We start from the raw sequence: 27,114 nt of genomic DNA, 5'->3' as shown, positions 1-27,114 counted from the left end.
GTAATAAATGTTATTTGCAGTTAACAATTTTCTTTTTTCTTTATTACAATATTTATGGCAAGACTAGGTATAATATCTTATGCATAGTTGCAAAAAAATGCTGTTATAATTTTATAATACCATATTCAAACTCATATGCATGGGGATGAAATAGGAGAGGTTCAATTTAATTTGGATTATGGTAATTTTTTGCCGAATTCTGTCTAAATTTTTCACATATTTTGGCTAAAAAGCGAGATTAGAATACAATCTATACAAGATATAAATGTTATAATTTCTTTAATATTTCTTGATTTTCATAAATATCTATAAAACGATTATTGACATATATCCTACTAATATTATAAATACGAAAGTTTGTAAGGATGTGTGTGTGTTTGTTACTCTTTCACGCAAAAACTATAGATACGATTGCAATGAAATTTGGTACGTAGACAGCTGGACAACTGGAATAACATATAGGCAACTTTTTATGCCGACATTCTTACGGGATACGGACTTACGCGGGTGAAACCGCGGGGCGCAGCTGGTATTTTATATAGTTTTTAGTAGTCATTATTATTAGCTATATACAATAGCTCTATATCAGTCCATTTCTATTATGTAAATATAACGCTAATTATATAAAAGTGTAAAAGTTCGAAATATTTTAACAATTAATATCCATTAGAATTACACAATTCAGAATAAATAAAAAAAAACGTTGTGCATCAAAAGTAAGGATTATCTGCATAAAATAGTTTGTTTATATGAATAATTTATATCGGTCCTATATTATAAAGTTTAATAAATTTGACGGAATATTTTTCACACTTGTTCTCGGTTATTTTGACGACCCTTTGATGACTCTTTTTGATAAGGAAATTGAAAACTTTTAAAACTACATATCTATTGAGCGAAGTTCTATTGTTATTATCGCACACAGTATTTACTGTAGTATCTATCAGGTAGTTGATTATTTGAAATAATAAAATATACATTTTATTATAACTTTTGGATGAAATGTGAAAAATAAACCAATATTTGTATTCAAGCATGGAATCATCCAAATTATAAAAAAAATCTCACACGCACACATAGACGCGTTGTTTGAGTATGTGTACGAGCGAAAGTGTTTACTTCATTGATCTACGAAATAACTTGCACTCGGTATAAAACCAAGAACAGAGAACCTCACAGCACACTCCTGTGCAGCCTTCGCTGATAGCAAGCTAAGCGACAATGAGGCTACTGGTTGGTGAAGTTTAATTAATTTTAATCATAATTAAAAAAATATTCACAGAAATTAATAAAAATTACTGCACATAAACAATAATATCATGTATTTTTTGTTCTTTAATAATTTTTCTGGATATTTACTAATATATTTTATATTATTTTCAATGTTTCAGAGGTCTACCTTCATCTTGGCCGTGGCTATTAGCCTGGCCACGGCAGAGGAAAAGGCGGAGAAGGATTCAAAGGCTGAACCGACCAAGATTGAAGATAACAAAAAACAAGATAAAAGAGGATTATCTGATTTCTACGGCGACCACGGATATGGTGGTGGTTACGGAAGCTACGAAAGCCATGGAAGCTTTGGAGGCGATTTAGGCGGATACGAAGGAGGTTTGGGACACATCGGACATGAGGAACACGAGAAGACAATTACCGTCGTCAAGAATGTGCCCGTGCCTTACCCAGTCGAAAAACACATCCCAGTGCCAGTGGAGAAACACGTCCCTTATCCAGTCAAAGTGCCAGTGCCTCATCCATACCCAGTCTACAAGACTGTCCACTACCCGGTGAAGGAGCTCATCAAAGTACCTGAGTATATTCCTAAGCCATACCCCGTGGAGAAGGAAGTGCCTGTACCCGTAAAGGTGCACGTTGACAGACCTGTCCCCGTTAAAGTCTACGAGCACGTTCCGTACCCAGTGGAGAAACACGTACCTGTACCCGTGAAAGTGCACGTGCCTCACCCATACCCAGTAGAAAAAACCGTACACTTCCCAGTCAAGGTGCCAGTTAAGGTTCATGTACCTTACGCAGTTGAGAAGATCGTGCACTACCCAGTCAAAGTACACGTCGATCGTCCAGTGCCAGTCCATGTCGAGAAGCCCGTGCCAGTGCCAGTTGAGAAGCCAGTACCTTACCCCGTAGAAAAACCAGTGCCCTACCCAGTGAAAGTACCAGTTGACAACCCAGTGCCAGTACATGTTGAAAAGCCAGTCCCCTACCCAGTGAAGGTTCACGTTCCAGCACCGTACCCAGTAGAAAAAGTTGTTCCCTATCCAGTAGAGAAAAAAGTACCCATTCCAGTACATGTGCCCGTTGACAGGCCAGTGCCAGTTCATGTTGAGAAGCACGTGCCATACCCCGTTGAGAAACATGTTCCTTATCCAGTGAAGATTCCAGTACCGATTGTGCACCACGAGGAGCACCACGGCCACCACGATGGTGGTTACGGCGGTGGTAGCGACGGTGGATTCGGAGGTGGTATCCATGACGGCGGATATGGCGGTAGTTTCCATGAGGGAGGTTACAGCGGTGGTCTTCAGGAAGGAGGATATGGTGGTCACGAAGGAGGCTTCGAAGGCCACGAAGGCCAGCTGGGAAGTTACGAGGGTGGTCACGAATACCATCATTAAATAGTCTGATCTCTTCTTTGTTTTTAGCTTTAAATGTTGTTTTGTGTTTAGTTGTCGACTAAGTATTTTATTTCTTATTTTTACTTTGCGACGTGAATGTATTGTAAATAAACCGAAAGTATTAAATGAGATGTTACATAAATAAATTTTATTACGTTTAATTATCATGTTAATAATCCTCCTAAAAGTGAAATCCAATTGTCAAATAATTATTTGATATACGATATTCAAGACTACGTCTCAATCTTGGAGTCAGATAAAAATTAATAATAAATGTAAGTCCACAAATCTTTCATGCATAGTAAAAACTGCAGACATGTTTATGTATTTGATGATTCAACACTAGCATAAAAAAGAATTAATGGTATCATTTCCTCGAAATTAGCTAACAATATTTTTACATATCATTATACAGGTTGTAAAGGAATTCTTGTACATGGCAGATTTGAAAAATTTCTTTCCGATAGCACATCTTGATCAATAATTTCACCTACTTTGAATCCGCTATTTCAATATTAATAGCAAAGCGTTGTTAACGGACAATTATTCATTGCGAAGTCATTTTGAAACTCGCGCACTAGATAGGTAAAGTTATGTAAAAGTTTACGTAACATGTATAAAGCCTTGGTTAATCCACATAAGAGTTACTTAGAAAAATCACTTCTGCGTGTCAGTCAAAGAGGTAATGGCAACATAGCCTCCGTTTCTCATTGTAAAATTTATTGACCAGGAAGCAAAAGTCACACATTTTTACTGACCACTGGATCTAGTAAAATTCTGGCAAATTTCACTTATAGTTAAATGTTATTGGTCTAGAAAAGCTTCAGTGATTTCTGATTAGATAATTCTTAAAATCTCGATTCATGCTTCATAGACTTAAGGTCAGTTACGTATATGACATACTAAATTTACTCACAAGGAAGTTAATGTTATAACGTGGTTACAACCGCGGATATATTTACGATTAGCGACAGGTTTCATGAGGTATTAGGATGTTATTTAGCCTTACCTTATGTACGGAATGTTGGCTGGGATGTGGTATTTCGACCCGGGATCGAAGTCCAATTCAGAACGAAGTACTGGCGGCTTGACTCCTTGGTATTGTTCCCTATAATATAAACAATTATAACATATATTTATTATTTTTTACTTCTTGAGCTTTTCAAAGATGGATTAAAAAAAAAACCATGTACTCGGTACAAAGTTGCAAAGCACAAACGAAATTTTCATAGATCGTAAATGACGTTTTACATTTGTTATTTTGAGCTTTTTAACTGAATATTCTTATATGCACTATATATTGGGAATAAAACAATAAAATTGTAGACAATAGGTAATATCTAATAATAATATTGCGTAGTACACGTGACCAATCTCGTTAATTCCTCTATCGTGATCCGTGACTTTTGCTTTCATTTTAGAATCGAGAGCAATGCAGTTACTTCGAGTCAAGGTCGAATGGTAACATGATTACTGGAGACTATAACTATTGTGGGTAGGAAGGTATTTATCTGTATAAACTGAAGTACCCATAGGGGTATCCTTGTTTTACTGGTTGATTACTATTATTTACATAAAAAACCTTATACTCAAAATCATTATAGGTTAGGTTATCATAAAAGGTTGGTTTAGGTTATCATAAAACTGCAAAATCATTAATAATGTCTTTGGACAATTTTTCATATAAGCTGAAAAATAAACTTCACAAAGTATATCACATATTGGTCAAACAAACCAGATTATTTGTTTTTGTGGGCCACATATTTAATTGCCAATAATCATGCCATGTTATGGCAAAACGTACCCAGAAGCACAAGTACGATGCGATTTCATAGAGCAACGGTGCGTACGCATTTGCAATTATGTTACGTTACCATTAATTAACATTATCTAATAGTTCGGTCTAGACGTTTACACCACGTCTAATTACATATACGTAAGTGATTGATTCCGATAAATTCAATTCGCTAACAAATTGGTCATAATTTCTTTAATTCTTGACAGTTATAACAATGCTTAAATTAAGAAGTGTTTAAAACAAATAAATATTTTATTTTAAATCAAATATGATACAATTTGTCGCTACCATAGATAAGACTTTCTAATTAATACATGAATTTTAAGTTTAATAACTCTAATGCATTTTAGATGCAACTTATTATATTTGCATTTTATATAACGTAAATAGAGACACATTTCTTACATAATCTGTGGAATAAATTGTATCATTTAGCGTTTATTACAATTTCAGTATACAGTTTAGATCAATTACCTCAGTCTCCACCAATGACAATTGTACTGTTCCTTGCGTATTTCGCCATTAAAAACGTCCCATCTCCAACGATCCATTACGAGGGCAAAGGGTAGGAAAGCCAGTTTATCCATAGCTTGGGTGAATAGATAGTTAATATCATGTGCAGTGTCATCTATAGAACGTTGGATGAGGCCTAGTGTCTGGAGATGGCGAGGTGACGACACTGACAGCGCGATTGCTTCCCCGACCGCTTCGTGGAAACCTACAATGAGAAACTGGGTTTACTATTGAAGATTATAAAGTAATGAAATACCTATATTTATCAAGAATTTGTGCTCTGTATTTGTTCGTTCGGTGGTAAATATAGGAAAACGCAGGCATATGCATCAATGATTGCACATTTATATCGGGTATCTGTGTTTCATTTTGTTTCTTTTTCTTGGTTACGCCGCTGACTATATATTTAGTACACTGAATAAGCATTTCAAGAGATATTTAGATAATTAATAGAACAGGACTGGTGGTCATGGAGACACGGGGCCTCTTGCATATTATATCCACTAAGATTTAACTAAATTGAATTCAATGAAGCAAGAAGAGGCAATCGAGAGAAAGTGTGTGCGGAAGTGCAAGTTGGACCCGATTGATAAATACTAACGCGGTACTTGCCGGAAACAACCCACTACACGAGCCTAGATTATTCTAGTATAAATTTATGTGATTTTTCTCATTTGATTAAAGGCTTTCTCGCCTTGGGTGAAGCTATTTGAAAATCTTATACATATAACGGACTTCTACTAAAGTCATTTTCATTAATAAACGTGACTCCATATTTCCAAGATATTGGTCATTTTACGTCATAGATTCAATCCAATTACTTATGTTCTCACCACTCACATAATATTACGTATAATATCTTCATAAATTAAGATAATATTGTGAAAGCGAGAGGAAGTTGAGGAAAAACAAAGGCGCTTTGTTCCACAAAAACGTTGCGAACATGGAATAAATTCTAGCTGCGGTTTCCAAATGAGCTCGTAGCTGGTGAACTTGACCTCCTTGTGTAGAACTGTGGCGTCAAGTAAAAAACGGCACTAGATAATACCTACAGATAGAATATTCTAGATGTGGCTTCGTAGTTCTTAAAGCAGTTTTTAAGTTTAGAAATTAAGTTTTTAAGTTTTTAAAGTAAGTATGTTAATGATAATTAGAATCGGAAAATGTAGGAACCCAATCGCTTGGAATTATTGTCATAACATGTTTTCTAATACGATATAAAAAAAATGCCAGATAATAAAAAGGTTGTACAAAAATTAAAAATGTACAGATCCTTTAAATTTTTAAATTTAACACAAAAGTTTCTTTTCATTGTGTCCGTTCTCCGCCGAAACAGCTGGAACCGGTTTTTGTACAATTTTGCGTATTTGGTAGATCCAAAAAACGACCTACATCTATTTTCTGTACCCCTAAATGACCGTTGTTTTCTTTAACAATAATTGCACTATAATAATTTTGGCAATATCCATCATATTATTAACTAAAAATTAAATAATAACTTGGTACATCCATATTATTTACATCGGTGCCCGCAATTTTATAAACGACCACTAGTAAGATGCGCACATTATATAACTGTGTATCGTAACATTAATTTCCGTAAATTCGTTACAGCGCGTGCGACTTCATCAAATATTAAAACAGGTTATGAATAATCAATGTTATGTTTGATGGTATAAGTGCTAATTAGCATCGTTGAATAATTGGTTACTGTTAATTGAAGAAATTTGAGATGATGTTATTTAAAAATATAAGGATAAAAATTTTAAGCTTTCATTAACTTCTCATTGTTATGCTGTTCTTGCAGATGCCCCACTATCATAGATCAATGACCTGAATGTATTCTTACTCAAAAGGTCATATTTAACTTAAAAATGAGGTTAACTACAGACCGTCACCGGTCATAAAAATGTAACACGTTATGAATGTTAAAAAATCCAAACCTCATAAGATTAAAAAAATTTGCAAATATTTCAATATTTTAAGAATCTATATCATAATTATTCATAATTGATAAACTTAAAAAAAATACGAAAATTTTAAAATAAAATCAAGCTATTTACATTTTTATATTTAAATATATTGTGAATTAATTTCAGACGTAGTAAATTTATTGGGAATTCGTGCTCGAAATACTAATATAAGTATGAAGGTAGTTAACAGTATCTAGACACGCAGCCTGTTCTTAATTTCGTAATATGGGAAACGATGTTTCACACTTAATTATATAAATATGTGGTTCCTGCCGTGACTTTATGAATTTTCATAATAAATGTGTATTTTCCTTGATCAGAGAAAATAAATAGAAAAGACTCGCGTTATATTCAAAACAGAGGAAGTAAAGATGGCGGCTTATATCAAACTGTACCACGATGACGTTTAAAAGCAGGAACTTAGAAATTCAATTAAGCGTATTATTTTAATTACATTGTACGATATTCAGTATTCTTATAGTTTTAAAGCTTTTAATCATTTCTATACGTAAAAATAATTCCACAATTACAACTATTATCACATAAGAAAGTTTCGTTACATAATCAATAATATTACAAATACTCGTATACTCATATATATTTTGAGATCATTGATTCTTACTATCGTCTGTGGTCAGTCGCCCTCTTGTAATTTGATTCGCGGAGAGATCATTGACTGCAGTCGGATTTAATAAAGTTTAACATTAACTAAATGCTCCAACACTATGGGTCAGTCTGTACAATGCAATTTAAATTAATTGTTCCATTCATATGTAAGCCCGTGTAATTGAAAAATTAATTGCATTTATTCTGTATACGATGGTGTTAGTCAATAAATATTAATTTATCACTGTATCAGCACATTTCGTAGTTAACATTGAACTATTTTAAAATCAATTCATTAACGAAGGAATTTCACAATTTTCTTCAATTAAATATTTCAAGGGGATCTCGAAGGTCCCATTAGTAGTTAGTATGAAGGTAGTTAACAGTATCTAGACACGCAGCCTGTTCTTAATTTCGTAATATGGGAAACGATGTTTCACACTTAATTATATAAATATGTGGTTCCTGCCGTGACTTTATGAATTTTCATAATAAATGTGTATTTTCCTTGATCAGAGAAAATAAATAGAAAAGACTCGCGTTATATTCAAAACAGAGGAAGTAAAGATGGCGGCTTATATCAAACTGTACCACGATGACGTTTAAAAGTAGGAACTTAGAAATTCAATTTAGCGTATTATTTTAATTATATTGTACGATATTGAGTATTCTTATAGTTTTAAAGCTTTTTATCATTTCTATACGACAAATAATTCCACAATTACAACTATTATCACATAAGAAAGTTTCGTTACATAATCAATAATATTACAAATACTCGTATACTCATATTTTGAGATCATTGATTCTTACTATCGTCTGTGGTCAGTCGCCCTCGTGTAATTTGATTCGCGGAGAGATCATTGACTGCAGTCGGATTTAATAAAGTTTAACATTAACAAAATGCTCCAACACTATGGGTCAGTCTGTACAATGCAATTTAAATTAATTGTTCCATTCATATGTAAGCCCGTGTAATTGAAAAATTAATTGCATTTATTCTGTATACGATGGTGTTAGTCAATAAATATTAATTTATTACTGTATCAGCACATTTCGTAGTTAACATTGAACTAATTTAAAATCAATTCATTAACGAAGGAATTTCACAATTTTCTTCAATTAAATATTTCAAGGGGATCTCGAAGGTCCCATTAGTAAGCTTGTGTCATCTTTTTATTGCAGAACAAGTTCTAGGTCACATTTATGTGAATTTGATTTAAATATATTTTAAATCAAATTAAAATTTTATTAAGTTTGATTTGTTCGTTTGCGCATTTTCGCGGCCATTGTATGCGTTATCACTATTACGTCATAATTAATCCAATTTTGTGTTTATTAATATTACACTGTTTAGAAACAGAGAGCGGATTATGATTGGGGAGACCAGCTCAGCTTCGGTACATGTTTTCCTCAGTGAAGAACAGTCTTAAATTCGGTGAAATGTGATAAAGAACCGGTGGTAAATTTTTCAGGGTTGCTGTATACGCAAATCAAGTATCCATTTCTATTAGTTATAAAGAAGAAAATCTTGTACCTAGCATATAATGGAAGCAATTTAGATTTTAAGAAATCGCTCTTTAGAATTGTTAGAATAATAGTAATAATACAAGAACAGAAATTTTGAAGGTAATTGAAGGTGTTATTTTGGGATGTGCACCTACTCAGATATATGATACATTTGACTATAAAACGCAATTACCAATTAACAAATTCAGATATAAGATACATTTGACTAAAAAAATCTTACAACAAACTTATCATAAAAGTTTGCTTCATCTTTACCCACACTGTATAGAAAATTAACGACACATTTATGATAGATACCGTTTGTTATCTCCAAACATTCAAAATATTAATTGTGGGAGTTGAGCACGCGTCGGCATGAATTGGGCCAGCTCGCACTGGGGAAGTACCACACCCCCACAGAAAACAGGCGTGAAATAATGAATAGTGGTGTTTCGTACGGTGCCGGAAGCCCGTTTCCTTTTCCTCACCCGTCCCAGTCCATTCCTTCTTTCCAATCGTTAATCCTTTCCTTTTCCTTTACGCATAAAAGCGGGCAGCGCATTCGCAGAGGCACTACCTTTGCGAACGTTCATGGGCGGTGGTGATCGCTTATCATCAGGCGAACCACCAGCTCAGTTGCCGGAATGACATTCTCTTACACGTACATAACTATTTAATGAATGATTTTATAGGTACAATCTATGACCTCGGGTGGGTTACTCTCAAACAACCAGCTACAGGAAATCAATTTGTGCCCTTTTAGCTAACAGTATTAAAGCCAGGTAGAGGGCGCCTAACAACGTTATACTGTATAAAGTTAGTATCGTACTGTAAGCTAAGCTATAAGTTTTGCTGCCTTTCATAACTGTAATAATTGAGGTTTGACACAAAACGTCTTATTTAGTTTTAAACCGGGAAAACATTCTTAACGAGATCAGTTAACATAAATTTTCATCTACAATTAAGCCTTTTATCTTAATTGAAATTACAAGTTACAAGTAAAAAGGAATGATTTTTACAATGTGAAATCCAAACATTTATTTATTCAATAAGACTTCATCTAGAAGCACTTTCCAATCGATATAAACCATTTACAAGCTTTGTAAAATACAAACATCATCGAATAGCTTCTAATCACCCGTGGAAGCGGCACTAACTTTAATTCAATTATAATTTCACAGCGCTGACGTAATTTAGATAGTGAAAAAACTGCTTTCTAGCGTGTGTCTCATAACTAGTGTTGTTTTAATCGTCAACATGAAACTGTTCAAAAATATCATTACTTTTACAATTTCCCTGTTATATAGTGTCAATTGTGGTAAGTGGGACCGCCTATGTACTTTGTATGAACGAGGGTTGAATTGCTTTAGATCTTTTGTTTCGATTAATTTTAGTATCTATTTAGTAATATTTAGTCCTATTTGTGTCCTATTTGTGTATCTCTATCTGTGACCGTATTATTCTTCCGGTAGAATTTCCGTTGAAGATATAATTCTATCGTTCTATACCCAATAGTTGCCTTATCCTTAATCGCCTTTCCAAAACTTTTTCCTTTTCCTTACTGCTTAAAAGTGGGCAACACATTTGTAGAGGGTCTCAGACTACTTATTGTACACGGTTGCCACCAGCTCGGTAGCTCGCTCTAACGTAAGCATCATACATCCACATAGTCAATGATGCATATAATGCTTTTGTAGCGACTGGGACATATATTGTGATATGTGGATGATAAGAGCGAAAGGCGAAAATGTAAAACAAAATAGAGAGTTATTTATTATATTCCTGATTACTATGTTTTCCTTGCATTTCTAAGTTAGTAGCTATGCATTTATTAGATATACTTTCGTAAATTCCCAAACATGATGATACCGAAGGCATTTTATTCGTAGATTTACACTGGCTTTCTCTCATATACAGTGTTATAATATTATAAAATAAGGAAGAACATCATTTAATCGTAATTGTATAACATGATATAACATAATTTCTTGTATATATATAACCGAATGAATCAGGTTTATTGCAACTTGTGGGGTCATTAAAAGATATGAAATAGACAAAGGTCATAATATTAGGTAGAATACATGAAAATTTCATTAAAAAAGCAATATCTCACATCTAAGTGCTGCTTAGAAATAGTATCAAAACAATTTGACATTACTGCTTCACTAATAATCTGAAATATAGGTCATAGGCGATGAAGAAACCTTACTGTTCTTTGAATTGGATTACTACGTTGAACTTGAAACAAACTTTTCTTTGCTTATAAATCAATACCCATTATTTATCTATTCATATACTGATCATATACCTATAACGAAATATGAGTCGTACGAGTTTTCAGCCGTTTCTTTGTCTTTGACTTCAGACATTAAGCATTCGGAGTTTATTCGTAATGTATAGTGTTTTCCGTTCTGAAATTTAATCCACTTTCCCCATTTTTTAATATAGGCTTTTGTCGAGAACTGTAAAAAACTGAGTAAAACTACTACACTACAACATTAAAACTAAACATTTAGTATTTTTTTAATTTTTTTTTAACCATGTGAATAATACGTTAGAGCCAATATATTTAAAAATATTGCTATTTTAAATAATAGCAATAATTTTAGACTGAAGATTCTCAATTCTTGACTTTACATTAATTTTGGCCGTTGTTTGACCCATATATTTTTGTACAAGAACTGTGAGAGTAAACAAACACTAATCAATAATAATATGTCACAACTTTGTCGTTAAATTTCTGCAATATTTTATGTATAATTTGTTTAAAAATAATCATCGACGTATGTACATACGTCGGAGAGGTACCACATACCATACCATAGGTAAAAAATCGATTGCAAGCCCACGGAGCTATCTTAACGTAATAAAAAATTCAGTCTAACTTCGTTTGAGAAGGAATAGTCATAAACTTGTTTAAATTTGCTCCATAAGTACTAATTAATATTTCCTTTTCAGTATCAGCAATATTCTGCTATGATTGCAACAGTGCCTTCGATCCCCGGTGTGGGGAAAATTTTGACCACTTCAGTTTGGGAGTCGTCAATTGCTCCCTTAAAGATCCCCTGGATCATATTCCCCCTGTTGATTCTACCTTTTGTCGGATCATAAAAATGGAAAGTAAGTGAAAAAAAAAATATTTTTCAAGCACTACAGAGTAATTTTACTAAAATATTTATAGATATCTTATTAACGTAACCAGTTTTAGGCTTGTTAATTACTTTTCATCATTTTAAGTATATTTTTAAACAAAACTTTTAATTTATAATTATAATGCTATATGGCTACAGGTCAAGGTTAGGTTTAATGTGTTTTTAGTTTAGGGATGATAATAAAAAAATAAACAAATGTAAATGGGACTCCAGAAACAATGGAACATGACAATCCATGGAATGCTTAAGAACCACAGGACAGTTCTTTGGCGTCATTCTTATGTACATGTTATATATTATATAGAATTAAAATGTAAAATGGATATTACTTTAAAAGAGCAACTACAGAGTTTCTTGCCAGCTCTTCTCTGTAGAAACTGCCTTCCGAACCAGTGGTAAATTTTATAACTGTGTAAAATGACGATTCAAAAATGTTTCTATAGGAAGTCTAGTTGAATGAATAAATGTTTGAGTTTAGTAAAGAAAAATACTTCTTGAACTAATTCGCTTACGTTTTATTACAGTTTATGGTAAAGTCCGAATTGTACGAAAATGCGGATACCTTAAAGACGAATACAAGATGAACGGATGCAAAAAACAAACGGGCACGGGCGAGCTTTTCGTCACATATTGTTCATGCAATACAGATCTTTGCAACAGTGCTACGGGAAATAGCCACGAGATGGCGCTTATATCAATTGTTGTTATTTTTAGCATTTTTACTGTTGTTAGAAATTTTATATAAAGTTTTCATCATTTTTAGGCCAAATAAAGAATGCTAGTCATAGACAATATTCTTGTGTGATATATTGTTATTGGAACAACTGCCAAGTTATTCTAATGTATTTTTAGTACTGTTATGTAGCTAATAAAGTATTAAATAAAATTAATTGTTTGTGTTATAAAAATATATGACATTAATAATAATTGAGTACGATTTAAAATATAATAGTCTAATAATGCGAGAATTATAGTATTATGCACCTATTACAATATTTATAAATATTTCATATTGTATATTTATCACAGGGAAGTAAAATCAAACAAATATTATTAAAATAATTGCTAACCTGGATTCGCTCCATCTCGGAACACTTTGGGTAGATTTCGGTATGATAAGAAATATTGTATGTGCGCCATTTCATGATGAGCTGTGACGAGATCCTTCATGTCTGGATGTGTGCACATTTTTATCCTGTAATTTAATTTAATCAAAGAATATGTCAATGGCTCATGTCTTAAATATATGATATATTTCATAACAATCTGTTGTTCTATTTGTTGCAAAGTGAAAGAATAAATATTTAAAATCTTTTTTACAGGTGATATGAATAATTGAATTACTTACGCATATAAACAATGTTAATAGATTAATAATTATTAATTTTCCTTTGTAAAATAAAGAGTCAATTAAGTACCTGTAATCGTGTCTATTACAAAAGTCCCAAGCGGATGGTTGGCAATGGATCTGCCGGTCTGCAGGCTGCTCGAACACACTTAGCGCCCAGAAATCCTGAGGCATCGCAGACATATTCATTGACACGTAGAATTCCTCAGCAAGTTGGAATATTGTTAGCGGTGTGAAACCCTGGAATGTGGTATAGTATTTTAAGAGTTGTATTAAAGCTAAATAAGTAAGGCGATTGTGTTTTTATTTGACTTAATATTAACCAAAATTTTGACAATTAAAGATGTTTACTACCATTCTTCACGATTATTCGTTTGATTATTGAAAAATTAGAACGCATACAAATTAACTTTAACAATGAGCAAATATAACAAGATGGTTCCTGCTTCTAACTAATATATATAGATTACTAGTTGCACCCGGCAAACGCTGTTCTGCCTTACTCTTATCATTTAGGGGTATGAAAAATAGATGTTGGCCGATTCTCATAGATACCGGATAAGCACAAAAAATTTCATCAAAATCGGTCAAGCCGTTTCGGAGGAGTATGGCAACTTAAACTGTGACACGAGAATTATATATATTAGATAGAATTTTTTGTGTTTGATTTTACGCGAGTATTATATCCATTAGAAATTAAAGACTTATTAACGGATTTTACACAAATTGTTGTTTGTGAACTACCTCCGGCATTTTCTGGTGTTTGAAATCTTCAAACCATCTTCTCTATTGAAATTTTGGTGTTTTTTAATTTCAATAGCCTCACAGAAAACAATTGGTGAGGATTTGTGGTTCGTCAAATCGTAAGAAGTGTTTGTTGTCCAGAGTGTGTTCACAAGACTTTTTGTGACGCCTATGCTTGATATCCGCAATGTGTTACTTCAGTCGACTACCAATGCTCTTTTTGTTTGGCCGATGTAGAAAAGACCACAATCACAGTCTAACTTGTACACACCTGCTTCTTATAATACTGCGTTTAAAATCCGTTAAAAAGTCTTTAATTTCTAAATCTATAGATTATACAAAAATAAATCTAATTCTAACCTGACGAATCATTTCTGGGGTAACATCGACAAGTTTCTTTCCGGGATACGGTAGGGTGAAGGGTACAATTCCGTTCCAGCTCTGGCCCCACATATCACCAAGAATATGAGCGGGGATTGGCGCCGATTTAGAGATCCGCTCTGGCCCGTACGCTTCGCGGAGGCGACGCCGCACGTATGCGTGCAGGAGCTCGTAAAGAGGTTTTACCTAATATTTCATATAATATGTTGCAGATATGAAAAAATACATATAAGGTTGATCTATAGTCATTGTGTTACAAAAATAACTCGTTTGGGTTCATTTATACATGACAGTAATAATTGCTAGAGCTGTTTATTTCTTAAAAAACTGTTGTAAGCAATAAATTTAAATTCTGCTTACTCTGTTATAAAGATTTACTTAAAAATTTATTTAAAAAGTACACTAACCTGTTCCCATATTTCATCAACCTCTTGTCTCATATTAAAAGAGTCGTACGGAAACATCCAGTATGCTGAGGCATCCGTAAAATCTGTAAAAAACAAGTGAGCAATTAATATTCAACCAAAATAATTGCTCTTTTAAAGTGATAGGCGTATGAAATATGTGTACTATCGCCTGTAGTCCATATAATATGTCTTATTCAGATAATGATCCTTACTTAAAAAAATCTATATTTCAAATCTTCAGTGCCATGCGAGGTGATAAGGGAACCTAGTAAGAAGTATATTTATATATAAGCCAGAAAGTATACAAATGAAAATACAATGGGCTATTATTATTTTAAATATTGTTCCATTAGTTAAAAAAGTTCAACAATCGTCATGGTCATTTGGTTCTATTTTTAAATCTGGAAATCTGGGATTGTACCTCGTTCCCCAGAACGTCCGGAGGCCTTTTTAAAAGAAAAGATTTATTATCATAATATAAATATATGAAGGTATACATACTATTTAACCTCGCAGCTTGATTGGTCAAGTCGACAAGCTGTTCATATAAGTCCCTAATCCGCCTGCCCGTGTTCCTTCTCCATTCAGTCCACACATGCTGAAGTTCATCCCAATCCCGGGAGTGAGACATGATGAACTGGAGTTCAGGTTGCAAATGGAGTCCGCATTTAAAAGGCTCGTTGTATGCGCATATTTCTGCCGTATTGTACACAGCCAGCATGTCATTTATAATCCGATTGTACTGTGTAACACAATTTATCATTTAGTGTGTTAATATTTGTTTTATACTGTTTGTGAGTTAAGGAAAATACTGCAAGGCTAATTAATGGTTGGTAATGCTTTATTGCCGTTAAGAGATTCGAACAGTATTTTAAATGTTATACATTATCTGTCTACTCTGTCCAGCTTGAATAAATCTCTATAGCTAACATAATTATTTCCTTCTTAGCCTTTTATTTCACTTATAAATAAGAAATTTATAAAAAGAAAGATGACAAATGAACAATTTCGAATTTTATATCAAAGTTGCTTACTCTGTCTAATTGGTCAGGCGGTAGGGCAGCTGGCCCGATGATAGATAACAACCGCAGTTGCCTAAACGTGGGGAAGTCTCTTATTCCACCTCTGGGTAGCTGCTGGGCTACTTCCCATAAACCTCGCTGAAACAGCGTGTACCGTTGCTGTGCATCCAACTGTAAAGTCATATAATTAAGAACGTCATAATAAATAAACTCCATTTCGTAGAAGACAATGGTTGCGTTAGTTATTTTATAATGTAGTAACGTTTCATTTATACATTGTTATTGGTTGAGATAAAAAGGAAAATAAATTATAAGAAGGAAGCTGGCGGCACCCATATGTTCCTATTTAAATGTGGTCTAGATTTGACAATTTGAAGGTAGTTTAGTTTTTTGTTAAAAATAGTTATTAACTATAAATTCTTCTTTACAATATTACTATTGTGTTTTATCAACCAGAAAACTATTTTAAACCTCAATACAAACAGTAATTCGAATTCTAAATTACAAGACGTAACCGTAATTAAAGTGAAGGTCAATCAATGAATTAGAATCGGTGCTCTGTTTTTGTCAACATAATACACTATAACTCCAAGGTTATGTGTTTCATGGCATCTGTATCCACTGTACGTGCTTCTTTGTAAGTGTGACCATTAACATCGCCTTATAGGTAATATGAAGGCTGAGGATTTGCATCACCAAAGAAGTGTTAAGGGCTGCAGTATTGTATGTTTTACAAGAGCTTGTTTGCTTGAGAAAAAATTCTAATTTCAAAACCAAAAATAGTGTTTCTATTATTGAGTTATTTATTAGTACAAACGACATAAAATATTATGATTGAATTTTAAAACTGTCGGATAAGGTACCTACTTCCTCTATATATAACAAGGGAAAAATTACAGTGTTCATCGCAAGAAACTGCATGTTATGTAACAAACTGGTTAATATATTTCAAAATCAATAAACAATGATATATTTACTTGTAACTATGCAATAATTGTATGGAATATTATAACGTTTCAAAGAAGAATGTTAACAAAGTTTTAGAATACTGATACATTTAAAATATTACATGACATCAAACCAGAAATATAAAATCTTTAAAGCAGCAATTGTTCTGCGCAACAATAATTATATCTATTAAATGTGAGTCAGATAATATGCTGATGAAGTTGATGATGGCGATTTGTCACGTTTCATGATTCATAGTTATATGTTTAGTATAATCTAACGCTACTCAAATTATTATGTGTAATTTTGTGATATCAGTTGTTATGGAGTAAACGTCAGATGAAATAAATCTTGTTTTATTTAAGTCCGCCGTTTCAATTTTAAATTACGTTAGAAAGTTTCATCTATATTTTAAAGAGACTATTTATCAAATTTAGATATAAATGTATTACTTTCTCCGTATCGTATTTACAATATCAAAATTTCCTGCCTTTTCTTTGATGCAATCGTTCAGAACATGTATTTTCCACGAAATAAAACGTTAAAGCTTTGAGAGGTTTATTTTCATAGCCATCTTAGAATTCAAATTATATATTTAATTCATTAACTTCACGACCTCATAGCCGTTCCGAGATGATTATCGTGGAAAATCTGAATTGTTTCAAGTCGACACGGCCAAGTTCAAAACAGCAAATTAATTACCACGAATGACTTTGATTTACCGATGTAATTGTGACATAACAACTGTGGCAGCCTTAAGCGTACGTTCATTAGTTACAATTAATTAATCTGTACTCTCTGACGCTGAGCTTTTTACCTGTATAGTATAGTATTATCTATGCCTGTATGTAGTAACTATGTGATCGCCTCCTGGTACAGTGGTGAAGGCGTGAGCGTAGAACTGAAGGTTCGATACCCGGTGGAGACGCACAAAAAAATTGTCTTGTAAATACTCCACTAGGAGACATGGAACTTCACTAGTAACTATGTACTTATCTGTGTTTTTTCTCTTATTTTAATCTTACAAGGAGGTTAGTCAGTGAACAACGAATAAAGCATGTCTGTTTTTATTATTTCTAATGTGATGTAAGAGAACCGAGCAAAGATGATGATCATGATGAAGGTGATTCGTATCAACTTCATGTTCGATTCAGAGATCTTTTTTGACAAAGCTTTCAATTGACTGACAAATTTGCAAAAATACTTCTTCTCCGACAATGAGAGCAGCGATGCAGTGAACCTTAATGTGTGTAATTAAATCTTATATTTATAATTTAAAATTTTCTAAACGCATTGTTCTTCATCACATCCTCTTTTAGTAAAGCAAATAAATACAATTTAATATAAATTCCCACGGTACAGGCTTCAGTGTACTTGAAACTTGTTTGTTCAATTAAGAGTTGAATATTAAAATAATGGTTATTATTCCAAAGGTACCTTCTGAAACCATTATCATGTTATACATGCAGTTTAATAAACATATATTTATTTCATGATAATAAGTAGGCTGTATACCTACATATTTACACTAAAACAAAATTGAAAACCATGTGTACATGCTTGAAATTTTATATTATTTTATAGGTAATATCTGTTTTAATTGGTATGCAATTAATTAAAAAGAAGAACAGGTTCTCCTAATAATAGACATATTTTTCAAAGCACACATCTTCTCAATAGTTTATAGGTATATAAAAATTGTTGCATATTATATAAATAAGAATATAAATATAATATAGATATAATATAGATAGAATATAAATATAGTTCGAAAGCGAAATCTCAGTAACATTTGCACCACAACTCTGCCGTTTTAATTATACAATCAAGTCTAATGGATCTATTTTTTGAAAAGGATGATGTGATGTTACAGAAACATCACAACAACAAAACAAATAGTAATATGTAATAGCGTCAGCTTATTGGTAAATATACAAGTATGACAAAGAATCAGTCGTCATCATACATTTTTTATATTCCACATTTCCCACAGATTAGCATAGAACCAAATACTTGATGTCATTTAAAGACTTCCTCAATACATTATCTAACATATGTAATTGAAATTTTCAATGACACTGCACAAAGACACCCATTATTTCACACAGAATCATGCGTTTTATTGTTTAAAGGACGTTCGCACGTATGTCGATTTCGCAACCGAAACGTGACGCTGACGATATGGCGAGCTTTACGAAAATATTGAATAGAAAAAGTTATGATGTAGACCCGCAAAGAACTATGGAAAATGCGAACGATTGTCTTGAGATTGATTTCTTGAAGAACCCTTATGATATCTAACATGCTGTTGGAAGTTTTTTTTTTGTTTGCTCTCCTCGGGTTAAAGCATTTCAACATGCGCTGTCAATTCTGCAACACTTTGTGTGGCTACCAACAACCAACAACCAACATGTTGACAACAAATTCTCTATATGCTCAATCAACATAGTATCTAAACAAATCCAATTTCAAATCGAATTGGTGTATATAAGTATTCTCGATGCATTCTTAGCTACATTCATCTTTGGTCCAATAAAAGAGGCTGCGTAAGGTGCATTTGATTTTTATTTTTGAGCAAATAAGTAATAAATAATTTGTGCTTTGTATTTTTTACAATTCTATCAAAATAAGCAATTCCATTCATATATACTATATAACTAACAAATCCGGCGAAATCCGTTTCGCCACCAAATGGCTATATGTGAAAAATGATTTTCCCACTTTTCTGTTGAAATTTTTCCTGAATTTTCTTTGCTATAAACCTCACGGCCCGAGACCTGTCCTACGAATGCAAAACCATGGAAATCGGTTCATGCGTTCTGGAGTTGCAGCGTCAGGAAGGAAAACCCAACTTATTTTTATATAGTAGATTAAGTTTACTAAAACCATTGCCAATAAGTTTTAGTTTATATAAACAAAATAAATGTATTCAAAACTAAATTCACAAGAGCATCCTAATTTAAAATCGAGTTCAAGTTTACAAGCAAACGTACAATCGTAAACAAAAGTATGAAGACGTTAACTGAAACTACAATTCTTTCTTTATGCAACTCATTTGCGTATAGCTTTTTACTCGTATTTATGTACAAGGTATATTGAACCTTATTTTAAGAACACTGTGGTTCTAAATAACCAAAAAGAAAGAAAAATGTGTAATATTGTACAGCAAGGTAAGGTCAGGATCGACTATGAATGGTCAGATATTAGCGTTAAGATAAGTAGTGTAGGTAGTGTGAAAATCTTGAATTCGTGCAAATTATTGAAAAGTACAGTCGAATCCATACTAATTTTCTGTACGAGATGGTACTTATTATTATTTTTTTTTTTATTTCGGTGTGTGTGCTTGATGAATATGAAGCATACTTATGTTCGAAAAAGTATTGTTTTTAATAACATCATACAAAAAAAAATCACATGTTTCATTGTTATGTTTTATACCAATAATTATATTTAGTAATTGTATACTTAAACATAGCAAACATAAATATGCTTCATATTCACAAAATATACAAAGGCTTACTTTTATTTTTATGTTAGACCAATCCAGCTAAAGATAGAAAAGGGATAAGCAGCTAAGCGAATAGTTGTATATTTTATGATATATATGTGATATGCCGTGTGAAAAAATAGAGGGGTGGATCAGGGAGGACACCTTCTTTTTTATTTTAATACATAATTTATCCCAGAAATGCCCTATTCACCCATGTATAGAGGGCATTTTAAGGAAAAGTGTATTTAGTATAAAACAAAATGCCAATGATTATAATTTTCCATTGGTGAAAAATATGTTTCTTATGACTATAATCAAAAATAATTTTGCAACAATTACCAAGATCCTGAGAAATATTTCTACGATCTAAAAACATTCGATGCATTTACGCTCTGCGGAGTAATCTTCAACGCACTATTTAAACCCTTTTCTCCTCGACTGTCCAATATTTCGTTGAAACATTAAGGCGCACTTGTAAATCTAGTTTATGTAAAGCAAAAAATTCTAGCTTCAGTGTCATGACCGTGAGAAATGTACCAAGGCGAAGGCACAAAATGTATTTATCGACCATTGTACCCTTTGTGTTCTTGGCGACAAAAAATGTCATTCCTATTACCACAGATAACATAATACATAGTAGTAATATTACTAAAATTTGCAGTATATTAATTTTAGTATGCAAACCCATTATTTTATATCTTTAAATATGAGGAGATATTCGCGTAACTCGCTATAGATTTATCAAAGTGCATTGAAAACTTGAACTTGAAACCTTGCTACACAACTGATATGCTATTTCTATATACGAGCATGAAGTATACAAGTGTATCAATTTTCAAAAGATTAATGGTACTTTGTACATATTATGCTATTGATATGATATGATACTTTTTCATTAAACTATTTGTGTGATTACAGTTTTCGGTCCTATAAATTTTAATTCCCTTGTTCTTACCCAGAATTAACTTAACTGCTTAATGAATGTTTTAAAATCTTATCTAATGTACTATTATAAAGCGTAAAAACCTTTGGTTTTTTGGTATTAAGTTTCTAATGCTTTCACACAAAATCTATTGAACCGAATTCAAAAATTCTTTCAGCATTAGAAAGCTCAATCTTCACTGAATTAATACATAGGCACACACATACACTATACATTTACTACAGGAGAAACCGGGGCAAACAGCTAGTCATATATAGTTGTATAAAAAATTATGTAGTTTTATAAGTCACACTGTTAGCTAATGCTTGTGTAACCAACACGATATTTAACTGCGTCCTATCGATTGGTGTCGGGACATCCTGTCATTTATTCTATTGTTATTGCAGGCAACAATGGGAAAACGACCATAACAAATTTATCTAAAAAATTAAAATAATACGTAAGTTCACATTCTAAAGGAATTATACTTTTTTTCGGATATATATGACCCGGCGAATGTTTTGAAGTAGATTTTGAAATTGTTAGTGATATAATATATCTCCATCGATATTAACTATACAAATTATTTTTCTTGTTATAGTGGAGCAATGGAATGAAGTCATTTCCTGATAATTGATTCAAAAACTCTTAAAAATCATTGTCATTATGCATATCTATATTCGGATAAAGCTCTAAATTGATTTGTTTTGTCTTGCTTTGTCGACAAACACAAACCTTGTATAATAATTTAAATGAATTTTATATTTTTTTAAGAATCAAGATTTATATATATTAAGAGGTATACCTAGTACGTAATGGTGGACTGAGCTTGTATAACTTAAGAAGTTATGTGAGCTATAGGTTCTAGATTATGTTCTCGCTAATCGTTATTATTTGAATGACCTTAACATTGATACAGCACTAACAATACGATCGATTAAATGCTAGCTATTGTAATAATAAAACTAGAATTCGCATAAAATATCTATAAATAAACCATTTATATACGTAAGTTAAGTTTTGAGTATGTAGATCGAGTTTATATGATTTTATCTGGGAGAGAAGACCACAAATATCACAGAGTCTTATTAAAGCTTTCCACCTATGGTTTATCCTGAGTTGTCAAAGGACAAGATAGACAGTCCGGCACTCTCATAAAGTTCTCGTTTCCCTGAGACTAAAACCGGGATAAAAGCTATCTTAGCTGCAAACTAATCAGGCATGAAGAAGAGGCAGACAGACGGAATTACAGTAGTATTTATAATTATGTTTCGGATATGGTGTTTCAATTAATTTTGCTATTGTCAATAGATTTGAATTCCTATTAAAACTATAAGATTTTCAAACAAATGTTCTATGTTTTGGTGTGTAGAGATTCATTGTAAAGGTTTTTGTTTCAATTGATGTTCAAGATATAAAAGGCTATATAAACTGTCTCCATTTTAATATAAAGTTCGTAGGTATATGATATATACATTTGTAAAAGCAATAGGAAAGTATTGCGCTAGTTTTCTTATTTAACAATAGTATTCTCGCATCAATAGCTTATTGTTACGCGATGATTGCACATTTTCCCGTCTTTTGATCTCTGTTTGGTTATATTAGATAATTGTTAATTAGCGTTAGAAAGACAACATATAGTTTTTTGGAAATTAAAGCAACTGTAGGTTCGTGGCGTATTTATTTGATACAGTGGCGTTTTTGTAGTGTTTCGTGGGTACAATTTTTCACAAACAATTGAAACACAATAAGTAATTAGTTGCAATCTAAAAATATTGCTCATAAAATATAATTGCGTAGCCATAACATATCATATAAACAAAACAATGTGATAAACCAAGATATTTTTATGTATTCGTATAATTTAATAACATGAAATAGGTCGAATTATAAGTGTTACAGTCTGTATACTGTACTTCAAATGTTTAAGAGGAATAATCATGGATTCAAAAGAATAAATCATAGGATTTCTCACAAGTCATTTTTGCAGTCTTACGTACATACATTGTTTACTTGATAGCCATCTGAATACTCTGCTGTAATTTGTGTTTAATGGTACTAAAGACAACGTGAAAATCCTTGATATTAAATTGTCTTTAATTCAATATAATGTATGGTATGAGCTTGCACTCCTTCTTTGCGTAACATACTATATTTATGGGTCACATGAAATTAAACATCACATGAATACGTACAGTGTTCATAAAATAACAAATTACTTATACAGCTTTTGTATATTATACATATATACGATCACTTATCGAAAAACTCTTTCGATATGTGGTTTAACAACTGGTTCATTATTCTCATCGAGATTTAGATATGGTATTGATACTGCATCAGTAATTTTTATAGAAATAGACTAATCTAAAGATAAAAAGTTAATTACTCACAGCAGCATGTTGAGTTACATCATTGACATCAGTTTCGAAATTCCACTGCGCCGCCACATTGTTCGTGCACTCCTTCGAAGCCTGCTCGTCAGCTTGTTTCAGGAAATCCCGAATCTGATTTAAGCTCACTTGGTTGACTCTGCTATCGATGCTATTGGTATTTAGGTCCCTGTTTATATCAAACGGATTCGCCCCCACAAAATTTGGATCGTTTCTGACAAAATTTGGGTCATTCCGGCGAAAGTTCGGATCACTGTTAATGTCTATTCTATCATCGCGATTACGGTCGTCAAAAGGACGCAGGGTGGAGCTCGGACCGTTTGCGTAGTTCACATTGGGGTAACCATTGTTGCTTATAACTGGGGTTATCCCACTAAAGGGCGTCGAAGACGGATATCCTCCAGATACAGAGCTTTGAGTTCGAGCGGTGCTGTACTGAAAGTTTCTGTTCGTGTCAAAGTTACTTCCTAAATTAGATGGCGTACTAGACACACCATATCCATATGGATTTCTTTGGGTAGATGATACTTGTATCGGCGGAAGATCCAGTTGCGGTTCAGCTAGAATTAAGACCGGTAACAGAGTTATTCGGAGCCAGAGGCTTAGAATCTTTCTCGTTTGCGCACAAGCCATTTCTGGCCGGGTTAGGAACAATGTTATCACTGTCCTATTAGATACTGTGCACTGGGTTATCGCGTTTAATGGTGGTGAGCAATGGTGCGTGGTACTTGGTTGCACTCGCGGCGGCAACTGTGTTTGGTTGACGCCTGTTTGAACTCAGGCCGTGTGAATCGGCTTTGTTTTCCGTGCGTCTGTCCAAGTACAAACTTGGAAGACCTTGTATAGGTAGGTAAAGACAAATCGCAGTTCTTGAAAGCCAGGCGTTAATTTGGCATGTTAGTAGGAAACGCACGTCTGCATATGAAATAAATAAGTCCGTATAGCCTTTGTAGTCTGACACTTCCATGCAAAAGAGTTAAATTGAGAAACTTCGCTTGCGATTTCGAAGATAATGTATTTTACATATTACGTACTTGATAGTTTTATTTCTTAAAGTAAATGAAATCATCTTCCTTTTTGTTACAAACATACTTAATTTGGATGTAAAGAATTAAGTTTTATTTGATTTTTATGCCAGAATAGTGATAATTAGTATTCCTTTTTGTATTATCTTATATTAATACCAGGATAGGTAGGTATGAGAAACTGAAGAATTATGATCGTAGCTACAATAAGAATCTTGTTTGACGTTATTTAAAGTTGTTATTCAGCACATTTGCCGTAGTTTGTTAAATATAACATTTCCATGAAAATAAGAAACAATATTATTAATTTAATGTATATTTCGAATTATACAGCTACACAAAAATAAGAAAATATCAATATCACAAAAAGAAATTAATCCCTTAACCTATTTTTAAAATGATACTGTGGAAAATTATCAGGTTTTAAAGTACTTACTAATGTTATCTAATGCTACTAAAATTTTTTTTTTTTACGAAATATTACTCAACTTCGGACCCACCGAAAGTGACATAATTACGCTTTCCCAAGAGCCTACATTTAAACTAAACGAAAGTGTAATGAGTTTTGAGTTACATGAGGATTTTGTAAGGCCCACACCCAGGCGTGGAACATCGTTTTACAATTAGTGCGTTGAAACTTAGAATATTTTTATTTTATGACGAAACCATGAATCTTCATGCAAAAGTGACTTTATCTGTTTGTCTCCTCTTTATTCCTAACACGTTGAACCTTAGAAAGGATAGGTTTTATCTCGGCTAACGTACGAGACAGTTAACTATGCGGGCTTTCTTTGACAAAAGCTAATTAAATATACATATAAAACTTTACTACTTGGCTCACCCGACTTATCCCACGATACTTACTTGATAGACAAATAAAGTTTCTAGATTTTTTTAGTTTAACTAATTATACAAGCTAAGGTTAAGCCAAAAACGATAAGGAATGGAAGCCACCTATATATTTTACGTTAAAGTAGGACATTGTTAAAACTTCCGATAAATGTAACTTTAATAATACCACAGATATACTACTATAATATTAGTAATGATTTCTTTCTTAAGCCGACATCAAAAAAGGAGGAGGGGAGAACCTTCTTTTCGTCACTGGCTGAATATATTTTGAGAATTCTTTTTATATTTAAAAGTTGTTACATGTCATGTGGTCCCATTTGATTTTGGTCCAATTCGGCCAACTTGCATGCGGCTTAGGGTTTTCTTTTAATAATTATTTAGTACCTACTTATTAAATTCGTATGCAATTCAACGACAACAAAAACAGAATTGTTTCCTCTTTATGATATAAAGTTACACAGATTATCAAATGTAGCATAAATATGGTACATAATCTATATGCTATTTTAGTCACATCTATAAATAATTACCTTGGAAATGGAAAAATAGTATAAAGTTACTTAAAGAACTCAAAGTCAAACACATAAGTGTAATGTGCGTAACGTCTTGACATCGCATCGTAGGCAATTTTCCTTTTGTCCTAGTTACCGTGGGAATAACCGTGTTGTATGATAATTTTACTCTGCTATATCATTACGAGTGTGGTTATACGTCGCATACAGAATATATGTAATTATTGGAGGTTTTTATTCGACGATTCTTTATTGAAAACATGCTTTGTATGTGTGGATATTTTGTATGATAAAGAAAATAAGAGGATTAATTTATTATTATTATTTTCTTAATACCAATGGTATATAAATCATTACAAAAGAATACTGATAGAATATACTTTAGATTTTGTATGTATACAAATAACCTATGTATTAAAATGAAAAATTATGACATGACTGGAAAAGAAAAAAGTTTATCACCGGCTCTTATCTGTAGAATCTGCTTTCCAAACCTGTGGTAAATGTTAAAACTGTGTTATGACGATTCAAAAGTGTTTCTATAAAAAGTCTTATTCAATAAATAAATGTTTGAGTTTTGTTTGAATAACTAGTCTTTACATGAGATGTCCCGTGTGTTATCTTAGCATATAATTATTTGTTTCAGGAAGTTCCCTTTATTAATACAATAATTAATTGGACATTATGATATATTCATAAAAATAAAACATATCATTAAAAGGACGCACGTATCAAGGGTAATGCGGTCAGACCGCAGGTTATCCATTCAGATCCTAATAAACCTTCTAAATTTGTTTCTAAAAAGATAATGTACGTACTGTACATAAAATTATTATTTAATGTTTCATGAATGTAATTTTTTTACGTAAAATAACATGCATTTAAA

At 32.6% G+C, this 27,114-nt stretch overlaps 3 protein-coding genes across 3 annotated transcripts in view; 2 read left to right on the top strand and 1 right to left on the bottom strand.

Moving 5' to 3' along the window:
- The first annotated feature begins 1,142 nt into the window (after nt 1–1,142).
- LOC119840445 (proline-rich protein 4-like) lies at nt 1,143–2,791 on the top strand. Its single transcript, XM_038367066.1, has 2 exons — nt 1,143–1,233; nt 1,392–2,791. Exons 1-2 carry the CDS (start codon nt 1,222–1,224, stop codon nt 2,628–2,630), a joined length of 1,251 nt encoding a protein of 416 aa, XP_038222994.1. The 5' UTR covers nt 1,143–1,221; the 3' UTR covers nt 2,631–2,791.
- Nucleotides 2,792–3,635: 844 nt separating this feature from the next.
- The window catches only part of LOC119840590 (angiotensin-converting enzyme-like), a 61,498-nt gene continuing 38,019 nt past the window's right edge, over nt 3,636–27,114 (bottom strand). Inside the window, exons 26-34 of the mRNA XM_038367278.1 lie at nt 23,840–24,606; nt 16,099–16,257; nt 15,566–15,806; nt 15,065–15,147; nt 14,637–14,843; nt 13,603–13,772; nt 13,255–13,379; nt 4,903–5,146; nt 3,636–3,738 (exon numbers count right to left, since the gene is read on the bottom strand). Coding sequence (XP_038223206.1) covers nt 3,636–3,738; nt 4,903–5,146; nt 13,255–13,379; nt 13,603–13,772; nt 14,637–14,843; nt 15,065–15,147; nt 15,566–15,806; nt 16,099–16,257; nt 23,840–24,606 — 2,099 coding nt within the window. The remainder of the gene's footprint in view (nt 3,739–4,902; nt 5,147–13,254; nt 13,380–13,602; nt 13,773–14,636; nt 14,844–15,064; nt 15,148–15,565; nt 15,807–16,098; nt 16,258–23,839; nt 24,607–27,114) is intronic.
- LOC119840448 lies at nt 10,211–13,148 on the top strand. Its single transcript, XM_038367069.1, has 3 exons — nt 10,211–10,347; nt 11,991–12,152; nt 12,709–13,148. The coding sequence occupies exons 1-3, from the start codon at nt 10,287–10,289 to the stop codon at nt 12,927–12,929; spliced, it is 444 nt and encodes a 147-aa protein (XP_038222997.1). The 5' UTR covers nt 10,211–10,286; the 3' UTR covers nt 12,930–13,148.

Source organism: Zerene cesonia, chromosome 6 (assembly GCF_012273895.1).
Source record: "Zerene cesonia ecotype Mississippi chromosome 6, Zerene_cesonia_1.1, whole genome shotgun sequence".
In the NCBI taxonomy this organism is placed as follows: Eukaryota; Metazoa; Arthropoda; class Insecta; order Lepidoptera; family Pieridae; genus Zerene; species Zerene cesonia.
This window is presented reverse-complemented; position numbering and strand designations above follow the sequence as displayed.

Excerpts from the sequence above, each read along its gene's own strand:
- LOC119840448 (XM_038367069.1), top strand. The coding sequence starts at position 10,287 with ATGAAACTGTTCAAAAATATCATTACTTTTACAATTTCCCTGTTATAT. Across the intron at positions 10,348-11,990 it reads GTTATATAGTGTCAATTGTG|TATCAGCAATATTCTGCTAT; the intron begins GTAAGTGGGACC and ends TTTCCTTTTCAG. Across the intron at positions 12,153-12,708 it reads TCGGATCATAAAAATGGAAA|TTTATGGTAAAGTCCGAATT; the intron begins GTAAGTGAAAAA and ends GTTTTATTACAG.